The following is an 11308-nucleotide window of genomic DNA, read 5'->3' as shown; positions in this document are numbered from 1 at the left end:
ACTGAAGTAAATTTTAGTCGTTAAGGGTCCATTACTAGCACTCACTCCCTAGGTGTCCGAAAAATAGGTGACATTTTTTTGTGATTCTTCTATTAAAAACCCAGATTAATCCACCTAGCGGTGATGGCGCCTTTCTCGCGTAAAAAGGTATTAAATGTAGCCTTTACGCTTACACCTCGATGATGTACAAGAAAGGCAAAACAGTTACACCGTCAATGCTATGATAGAAAATTTACACTAGTAGATGACAGATGGCGCTGCCAAAAGTTTCTCGAATTTCCTATGTTCGAATTTTGACTTTCGGACAATTTCATAGTACTATGAAACTGAACGAAGAGCATACTTACGCCTAAATGCGTGCAACACGAGCATCTTTATAGAACGATGAAACTCTTAATGGGAGCAAGCCACGGATAAACTTTAAAAATATTTATAGATGCAAGGCATTTTTCATAACACATTATTGTTCTATGTGACTATGTCTCATCACTATTTTAATATTATCTATTTTTGCAATTTGCAATTATTATGAAATTCAATAGTGATCAACAGCGTTTTAGTCTCTGTCGGATGCAACTTGTTGCAAGAAAATCGGTTAAGAGTTTCTATGTGAAAATTTGGCTAATGTTTTTTATGGCATTTTGTGCACACACACACGCACACACATACACACACACGCACACACGGACAGACAGACATTTGTTCAGCTCATCGAGCTGAGTCAAATGGTATATAATACTATGGGTCTCCGGGACTTCTATCAAAAGTTCGAATTTGGAGTGAAATGATAGCCTTTCGGTACAACTTTGTTGTACGAGAAAGGCAAAAAGGTGGTTTGGCCATAACTCCCGATCCCATAGTCCGACCTGGCCAATTTTCAATAGGAAACAATGGGAAAAGATTCTGCGTTGAATGCAATCTGTTGCGAGCAAATCGGTTGAGGATAAGTGCCCGAAAAATGAGTGACATTTTCTACGCGATTTTTACGTATAAATTTGTATTTTGGCCATAACTTCCAATCCCATAGTTCGACCTGGCCAATTTTCAATAGGAAACAATGGGAAAGGATTCTGCGTCGAATGCAATATGCGAGCAAATCGGTTGAGGATAAGTACCCGGAAAATGAGTGACATTTTTTACGCGATTTTTACGTATAAATTTGTATTTTGGCCATAACTTCCGATCCCATAGTCCGACCTGGCCAATTTTCAATAGGAAACAATGGGAAAGGATTCTGCGTCGAATGCAAATCGGTTGAGGATAAGTGCCCGAAAAATGAGTGACATTTTTTACGCGATTTTTACGTATAAATTTGTATTTTGGCCATAACTTCCGATCCCATAGTCCGACCTGGCCAATTTTCAATAGGAAACAATGGGAAAGGATTCTGCGTCGAATGCAATCTGTTGCGAGCAAATCGGTTGAGGATAAGTACCCGAAAAATGAGTGACATTTTTTACGCGATTTTTACGTATAAATTTGTATTTTGGACATAACTTCCAATCCCATAGTTCGACCTAGCCAATTTTCAATAGGAAACAATGGGAAAGGATTCTGCGTCGAATGCAATTTGTTGCGAGCAAATCGATTGAGGATAAGTGCCCGAAAAATGAGTGACATTTTTTACGCGATTTTTACGTATAACTTTGTATTTTGGACATAACTTCCAATCCCATAGTTCGACCTGGCCAATTTTCAATAGGAAACAATGGGAAAGGATTCTGCGTCGAATGCAATTTGTTGCGAGCAAATCGGTTGAGGATAAGTGCCCGAAAAGTGAGTGACATTTTTTGCGTCGTTTTGTGCGCACACACACACACACACACACACACACACACACACACACACACACACACACACACACACACACACACACACACACACACACACACACACACACACACACACACACACACACACACACACACACACACAGACATCACCTCGATTCGTCGAACTGAGTCGATTGGTATATGTATAACACTATGGGTCTCCGGGCCTTCTATAAAAAGTTTGTTTTTGGAGCGATCATATAGCCTTTACCGTATACTTAGTATACGAGAAAGGCAAAAAAAGGTGCTGGTTGCATCTGACAATTCGTGACAGCGCTTGCTGGTTGCAGATGAAGTTACATTTTTTCCTCTTTGCAAGTCCCGTCACAGGTAGAATCTATAGATGAGCGAAAGCATGGTTGAGTCGATTTTTTGCCCGTGCACACGCGCATATGACGTCACAGCCCTTAACGTTTCCATTGAAATCGTGACGTCATGCTCGTTTGGAGACACGTTTGACAGTTCGTTTGGAGACAGAGGATTTATCTTCGCTCATCTATATATTCCACTATCTATAGCCAGTAATATCGACTTGAAAAGTAGAGAGGTTACGAAATTTTGTTCAAATATTACCAAGAGGAATTTTAACAACTGATCTGCATGGAGCAAATCGTCACTTTTACTTACGGAATAATCAAGCAGAATATTTTTCCGAGAGTAAAGTGACAGCTCCCATTACTTTGCGTGGGAACTTTAAAAATTCCAATTTTGTTTTGTGTTCTTTTCATGTGGATAAATACTGTTGTTGGAATTTATTTTCGATTCTTTACTTTTCCGATTCAGTGAACGGAATTTAACATGTGATTGAGATGGAAAAAAAATCGTTTGAACACGATATGTACCAACCAAAGAATTATTATTATTATTATTATTGTCTTTATTTCAGAGGCTTTCAGCCCTAGGCTGGCTCACCTCTTAACCAACCAAAGAAGAAAAATCTATCTTTACTTCACATTTGGCTTAAAATATATTCACTTACTTACTTATGGGCCAAACACAATTGATACGTTTGCGTGCGTTTTAACAGTTTTCCCATGGAAAAACTGTCAAAACGCACGCAAACGTATCAATTGTGTTTGGCCCATTACGGTTGTTTTACGCATTCTGTCTTATTACACATCTCGAGAAAAAATAGAATACTGCGGCTTCCTGCTGGTTACTTCTCAGGTAATCGCAACGGTCACTAAATACAACAGAGTCAATGAAAATCTCACCCGTTGTATGCACTTGCCATAATAAATACTCTCCATGTACTCAGTGACTCCGGTTGCCTCTCACTAATACAATTGAACACTGCTGTCATTTCGCGAAAAGCACGTGGTTTTGTTTTGAGCGGGAAAATTCTGCCTATCTTTTAACACGGCGGCTATCTTGACGTTTTCCTTCGCAATCGAGCCTGCGAGTGTAAGACCGCCGCAGCATTCTAGAAAAAGATAAACGCGACAATATTAAGTTACAGTAGACGTTCGATAACTGCAAGTCATTTAACTGCAATTCGATAGTTGCAACAGTTTTGCAGTTATCGGACCACTTAACTTCAAACTGATGTCAAACTAAATGACAGCTGCACATTTCGTTGCACATTTAGATGCACTTTTATTGCATCTGACGTCGATTGACAACCGTTTGACGTCTAGAATGCGTTGCAGTTATCGAACGGCATTCGTTAATGAATCGCCTGCTTTGAGCGTGCTTACAGCGGCACACTAGGAGTTAACTTTCTGAAATCAGTATGGCGAAAGGCATCTAAGGCTCGATTTCTCAAAAATAAGCACTTTCATCAAAAAAATATTTGGTAGGCATGGTAGCGGACACCTTCCTGCACAATCGGTACCAAATAGTTTTTCATGAAAAGTTTCTTATTTTGAGAAAACTCGCGTTAGATGACTTTCGCCATACAAATTTCTGGTGGTTAACTCTTGCTGGCTGTTTTGCGCATATACTATAGCGCCTGGATGTGACAGCGGCGAGTAGAAAATCAGCCACTGCCAATAATTCATTGAAAAGTAAATATTTTGCAGTTATCGAACGGCTACTGTACTTAAATAACAGAGGAACTGTATGAGCAGCTTGAACTTTTTCAAGTCGAAAAGATGACAGAAAAGCATACCCGGATAAAACAGTACCATAGGCTCAATAGTGTAAACAATTGGATTACCATATGCTCTACGGTATACAATAGGATATATTGTGTTTTTATGGTTGCACATATTGTATCAACACCGTGGATATAATACGTCAACATAGTTCTCTAATGTAACAGTACTTGCAATTGTTTTCGGATCATTTTAGTACTTAAGTTTTAATTATTGATAACTTATGAAAACTTTATTCAAAATGCTAAACAATATTCACTCCATTGCATAAAAAATGCATTATTTTTCTCTAAATTTCATTGTTGAACGTTAAATCCGTCATAATTAGGAAATTCGATATCGTATTGTTTTACTATAAAAATACAATTAAATCTAATGTAACTCGAACGGTTTTCTTTGGATATTGCAACAATAAAATTACGATATACTCTATTGTTTGACAAAAAAAGTGTATGAAAAAATCTCAGATTTTGTATAGTTACGATACTTAACAACCCGTATGTTCTAATGCGAAAACTTCATTTACAATTAATTGAATGGTTCATAACAATACATTCTAATGTATTTCTATTATTTCATCTACAGTATAATCTATCAATTTATTGTTTTTGTTAGTAATGTTACAATAAATTGTATTGTTTTTCTATAATATTTTTTATTCGGGTATTGTTATTATTACCATGTACATGGTAAATTTTACGAAGCTTTCGAAAACATTGTTGTTATTTTACGTATCTGTGCATTTCTTTCAACAACATTTTGATATTGTAAATTTTACTACACGCCTATAGTTAAATTTACTTCACACTTAGTTTCAGTGTAAAGTCTTATTTACCCCGCTTTGGGTAATATTGACTCAGATACATTCTGATGTTTACTCAGTGTTTTGGCAACACTGCCAGCATCAGACAAAATGAGTAAAAATGGCATATCCACTGAATAGATTCTGGTATCCGTGTAAATAACCTGGTGAGTAATATAATATGAGCGTGTTTATTTAGGTTTTTAAAGTGACTGATAAAGGGTGCACGTGCATTTGTTTGTTTTTAATGTTTGCAGCGTTTCAGTTTTTACGGTTTTTATTATTTTTAATAATAAATTAGGTATTCTACTGAACAGAAATGGATAAAATTTTACTTCGCTCCAAATTCCGTGGAAGCCTCCTGGGCGCTCTTATTGGCGATTGTTGTGGCGCTCCTTTTGAAGGACAGTTGATGGACAGTGGCTCAAAATTAGTATTGCGGCAGAACTTGGATAAACTGGAAGGTCCATTTTTTAAAGGTAACTAATAATAATTATAATTATTATGTAAAATCACCGTCACCATTTGATAGAACTTGAATGAATATGCTATAAATCACGCCACTAATCGCTATATTACAATACTGGACATAGGTTCTTTGAAAATCTAATCTTCAGTTATCAATTTTTTTTATCTTTATTAACGTGATTTTTTATAATTTGTATAAGTTCATCAGTTCATAAGTTATCAATTTTGAAAACTATGAACGCTGGCTGTAGTAAAGAGAATATGATCGCGTTTTTATATCTTACTAGGGACATTTAGCCTGTAAATGGTTCTTCCTCAAATTAGTTTATTAGTTTTAAGTATTTCTATAGAAATCTTTAGATTGCTTTGAACGGAAACGAGCCAGCCTCGGGCTGAAAGTCTCCTTAATAAAGTCAATAAAAAAAAGGATTGCTTTGAGAATCGCAAGGCCCTTTCATATGTAGGTAAATAGGCATCCTGGAGAATAGGTCGTATGTTCACGTTCACGCTCGCTTTCGCTAATATATGAGCTAGTTTTACATGTTTTGCTTCAGCACGCTAGACAAAGCTATTGTCTTAAGATTTCTAACAATAAATCCGAAGTAAACTTCAATATACCTTTTGTTGTAATATTCGAAAGAGAAGGAAAGCAAAAAGGAGATTTTCTTTTGCACATATGACCTATTCTGAAAGCAATCTAGATTTCTTCTTTTGTCTTTTCGAGTCAAGTACGAGTCGTACGAGACACAGAAGATGGCCTCACAGTTGAGTTCGAAATACGTATCTGTAAAGATGACACAACGTAGTGGAATTAAATGGAAAGTACCAAACTCGTCTCAGACAGTTGACCCCGATAGTATTATATACCATTCTACTCAACTCAACGAGCTGAGCAAATGTCTATAGGTCCGTGTGTATGTGTGTGCACAAAAGCTAAGAAAAACATTGAGAAACTTCTCATATAGTAATCCTTAACCGATTTTCTCGCAACATATGATCGAAAGTTGGTAAAACTTAGTTGATCGCTATTGAATTTCATAACAATCGACCGTTGCGTTTAGTTGTTAAGAAAATGGTACATCAAACTATATTAGTGCCATATAAGGTTGGTGTCTTGGCTAAATGTGATAAAGGCAGTATCACTACTCGGTGAATTAAGTTGTGTTTTTGACCCTTCTTTCGGAAGTGTCTAATTGACCCGTAACGCTGGGTAGACACCTTTACGGGGTGTGTTACGGGGAAGATCTACGACGGTTGCATTGCCAGCTACAGGCAAATCCTGACCCAACGAATACCTTCCTCATTATCCAACTCCGTGGTATTTATGAGAGTGTCGCTAAGTTGGTGGCCTCTCGTTAAGTAAGTACCACATCAACACTTCCTTCCTCTCCCTAGTTACGGTGAAGATGGGCGTGGCTAGGAGTAGTAATCCTCATGCTTTTGTTATTTTTGTTTAAGACTGGAATCAAGGACCACTCCCCTTCTTGATTTCTGATAGCATTCTAGATAAGGATCTCAAAAGTAAAACATGAGTATCACTAGTGTCCAATCTACGAATTACACCGTAACAATGCTAATGCTTCTTTCGGAAGTGTCTAATTTCACTTTGTATGCTTTACGCAAGCGTGTTTGTATAATATTTTTTTAATGCAATGGTCGATCGGAAACAAATTGTATAGCGATTTATTACACTTTCGAATGCAACTTGTTGCGAGAAAGTCGCTTAAGGATTACTATATGAAAAGTTGGTTACATTTTTTAATGTATTGTGCACACACATACACACGGACGGACAAACATTTGCTGAGTTCGTCGAGCTGAGTCAAATGGTATATAACACTATGGGCACAGAGAAACAGACGTCTCACTTAGAACAAAAAGCAATCAAAATCATCGTCACGAAAACATTGTCGCCCAATGCTAAAATCACGATGAGTGGCCAAGCGGCAAGCAGATGGCGGTAGTGCGTAAACGTCAAACACAAGCAAAATCGACGGAAGCGCCATCGGTGGCCGATTGACCACCTACAAAAAATTAAATCAACCGTTAAAAAGGTGAACGATGGAACATGTGTTGAGTGAGACGTCTGTTTATCTGTGCTATGGGTCTACGAGCCTTCTATAAAAAGTTCGTTTTTATATTGAAATGATCCCCTTTCGGTACAACTTTGTTTTACAAGAAAGGCAAAAATGATTAGAAAGAATAAAACGTAAAACTCATCAGCTCTCTTAGAGAACTTACTAAGAAATTTTGCATTCCTCAATTATTCAAATTTAACTACAATAAAACAAGGTAGACGAGGTAGATGGAACAAAAATATAATAGCTGTTACATATACATATGATTATGATTAAAATAAAATAAAAAAACCTCATCCATAAAATTTCTGTTATTCTATTTCAGCCCCATATAAAAAATATACCGATGATACGGCTATGACAAAATGTGTTTTAAACACATTATTGAGCCCAACTGGATTTTCACAACAATTGTTGGCCAAAAGTTTTGTCCTGGAATATTTCAAGGACCCAAGACGTGGCTACGGTGCTGCAGTAGGAGATGTTTTTGATAAACTTCGCAAGACAAAACTAGCAGACCCCGTAGGGCCGGCAGCTGCTCAATTCGGAGGAAGTGGATCATTTGGCAATGGCGCCGCAATGCGTGTAGCCCCCATTGCCCTTTACTGTGTAAAACGTGAAAAATCCCAGTTACTACAAATGGTACGCGATGCTTCATTAGTAACACATAGTCACACTCTTGGTGTAAATGGGGCAATTCTTGAAGCGCTCGCGATTACACATTCACTAAGAATGAATCCAAAAGAAAATTTGAACGCAAAAAAGTTCCTTGCCGAATTGAAGGCGGACATTATTGAAGTAGAAAGTGCCAACGATCCAGATTTGGATCTTAATTTAAATGCTTATCAAAAACAGTTAGATGCTGTTGAGCACTTATTAGACGGAAAAATTGAAACAAGTGACGAAAATGTGTTAAACCTACTAGGGCATAGCGTAGCAGCTCTACATTCAGTCCCTACTGCAATCTTCTGTTTTTTGAAAAGCACTAATGGAACAGCTAGTCATGTAAGTATTCATTAACTTTACCTATTTTTGTAGATATCAGTCAATAAATTGAATAAGAAGATCTAAGAGTATTGTTACAGTGCTCTTTAATTTTGCGCTCACTGATTGATCGCATCTTGAAGATAAAAAAAACAGATAACAGATAACATTTTTGTTTTTGGCTCCCATCAAGCTGTAACAAAACGGGTTGCATGTTCGCTCATAAAACAGATTTTTGAAAGGAGACCAACTGTCATAGGCTGGGGTTAGAAGCCAGGGACGGGAATGGTTGACGTTCCTTTTTACCATGCAGTCAAAAAATAACAAAACCACGGCAGCCACGGTCAAGCAGACGACAGTCTCCTTACAATTGATGTTTTTGTAAAAAAAAATCAAAATTAAACCACCTAGTAGTGGTATTGCTTTTCCCACATTTAGCAAAGGCACCAACCTTTTTGGTTTGGTTCACCATTTTCTATATAACTTCTGAACGCAAGGTGCCTAGCCACCTAGTTATTATGCCTTACTCGTGCATAGTATTTTAGACATAACTTTTAAGATTTAAGTTAGATAAGGCCAATTTTCAATGCAAAACAATGGATTAAAATACTTCGTCGAATTGAATGGAAATGAACTAAAACTTAGGCTCTGTCTCATTTCCCGAATCAAATTTAGGGTCTGTCTCAATTGGATAATTAAACTGAAATTAAACTTAAAAGTGACATTTCAATAATTATCAAATAACCCTGCTCGCAGAGCAAGATTACTTTTGACAGATATCGAATCATTTTCCATCGATGTCCTATTGGAATTGATGGGTAGCACCAGCCATTCTTATAACGGGATGATTTTTTAATTCTCGAACTGTCACTTTTAAGTTTAATTCTCCAAATGAGACAGACCCTTAATTTTACTTAAAAATGACAGTTCGAAAATTTAAAAATCACCCGGCCATAAGAATGGCTGCGTGCTACCCAGCCATTCCAATAAGACATCGATCGAGAATGATTCGATATCTGTCAAAAGTAATCCTGCTTATCCAGCAGGGTTATTTGATAATTATTGAACTGTCATTTTTAAGTTTAATTTGAGTTTAATCATCCAATTGAGACAGACCCTTATAAGGATATTTTTATATCATTTCAAATTTGGGTGGCCCGGAGGTTGTGGATCTAAATGGAAAACTAAATAGTCTGTGTTTGTTTCCAGTCCTTTCTTCATTCCTTCAGCAGATACGTTTGTAATAATCTCCGACGTATTATGATATGTGCCTTGCGTAAATTACAAGTTGAGTAAATGGTGAAATACTAAAACCAAAACTGATTAAGATTTGTACGGAAATTTTGTATGGGCAGTTCATAACGCGCATTTTCGCCTACTATGCAGGACGAAGTCTGTTAGGTGTTATATCATTTTTTTGATAACACTGAAAACAAAATTAAATTATCTAATCAAACATTCTTCTTCGGTTTACACAATAAGTTTTTATTATGATATTGCTTACACGGAGAAAAATAAGAAAATATTTCATTTATTACCTCCTTCTTATTGGCATTACATCCCCGACTGGGTCATTGTCGCCTCGCAGCTTAGTGTTCATTTAGAACTTCCACAGTTGTTAACTGCGAGGTTTCTTAGCGAAGGTACCATTTTTGCGTTCGTACACTCAGGAAAATCGACACATACTTTATGGCAAAAATCCATGTATTTTAAAATATGCACATCATGCGTCGGCACATACTTAATTGTATACACTGCTAAAAAATAACTATATAGGATATGGTCGGGGTTCTGCCAGATCACACCAAGCGCCATCAAAAATTTACCCATTTTTCAGCCCAAGCTTTCGTTTAGCAAATTAAATTGATCACAAATCGTATCAGATATCTCTTAATTCCATAACGGAGGATGTCCTACAACAAATGTATGTATGAATTAATATGAAATGATTTCCGTTTTGCTTTTACGATCAAAATATCACAAGTCAATAGAAAAGCCGCTTGATGCGGTTTGAAAGTCCCCGACCATATATGTGTCGCGATTATAAATTTTTGCAATAGCGTCACCCTAATATAATTGATATGGATCCATACATAAATCTAATTATTGCTTAATCGTGACCATAAAGTTTATTTCGATATATATATTTTATAGGTGGTTTGCGTGAAGAATGGTTATGTGTGCGCTTATTTACATCATAGCTTAAATCTATGGATTTTTGCCAATAAAAATGTGTGGATTTTTGGTAGTGTACAAATTCACACATGGATACTATGACCCACATGAATAGTATGTGTGAACACTCATGCAATGCATGTGGGCGCATGGAATATATGTGTCGAAAATATGGAATCCATTTCGCTACCCCCATTGCAAAAATCCATGTGTGAACTCCAGTGGTGGAAATACTCGCTTCACGAGTAAGAAAAGAGTGTAATTGGGCCTACAAAAAATGCCACACTCGCGCGAACCTACTGCCTGCATTTTTCTGGTGCTTGCTTTGTTCGCGAGTACGGGCAGAGCAAAGTAAAAAAGCAGGGCAGTATTTTGTTAGGGAGTAAAAATCACGATCGCGAGTATTTGTGGTTATTTCGAACACAATGGATAAATTTCCCTTGTGATAAACACAATAACTATAAACAAAGGTGCTCTTGCTCGAACACCTCGAACATCCGTGATAAACATGTTCCGAAGTTGTTTTATGACATTTTGCAAATTAACCCGAATGACTCGCGAAGCTTCACGAACATTTTTCGGGGCTCGTTTTTCTGTTTTCTCTGCGAGTAGTAGGTAGGCAAGAAAAAGGCAAAACAAGTGTTCGCGAGTATTTTGCATTGCCTACTTCTCGTTGTGAGAGCAAGGTTCACAGATTTCCACCACTGGTGAACTCATGTATATAGTTTTTTGTGAGTGTATATCATGAGGCTAACACGATGATACTTTTATGCCCAAGGAAATCGAAACAAATTCCAATTCCAAAATTGCCTAGACCGGCTCAGAAAATTGAACCCAGCAACCCTCAGTATGGTCTTGCTTTGTAGCCGCGCG

General features: G+C 37.1%; 1 protein-coding gene across 2 annotated transcripts in view; it reads left to right on the top strand.

Annotated features, from left to right (window-relative positions):
• The first annotated feature begins 4919 nt into the window (after positions 1-4919).
• The window catches only part of LOC134224266 (ADP-ribosylhydrolase ARH3-like), a 94440-nt gene continuing 88051 nt past the window's right edge, over positions 4920-11308 (top strand). Inside the window, exons 1-3 of one of the 2 annotated variants that reach the window (XM_062703599.1) lie at positions 4920-5003; positions 5048-5209; positions 7602-8281. In XM_062703599.1, the coding sequence (XP_062559583.1) occupies positions 5050-5209; positions 7602-8281 (840 nt within the window). In that variant the 5' untranslated portion in view covers positions 4920-5003; positions 5048-5049. Of the gene's footprint in view, positions 5210-7601; positions 8282-11308 lie in introns of both variants that reach the window. The other variant, XM_062703600.1, reaches the window with a different exon arrangement.

This window comes from Armigeres subalbatus, chromosome 3 (genome assembly GCF_024139115.2).
Source record: "Armigeres subalbatus isolate Guangzhou_Male chromosome 3, GZ_Asu_2, whole genome shotgun sequence".
Lineage (NCBI taxonomy): Eukaryota > Metazoa > Arthropoda > Insecta > Diptera > Culicidae > Armigeres > Armigeres subalbatus.
The sequence above is the reverse complement of the archived record's forward strand: the minus strand, read 5'-3'. Positions and strand labels throughout refer to the sequence as shown.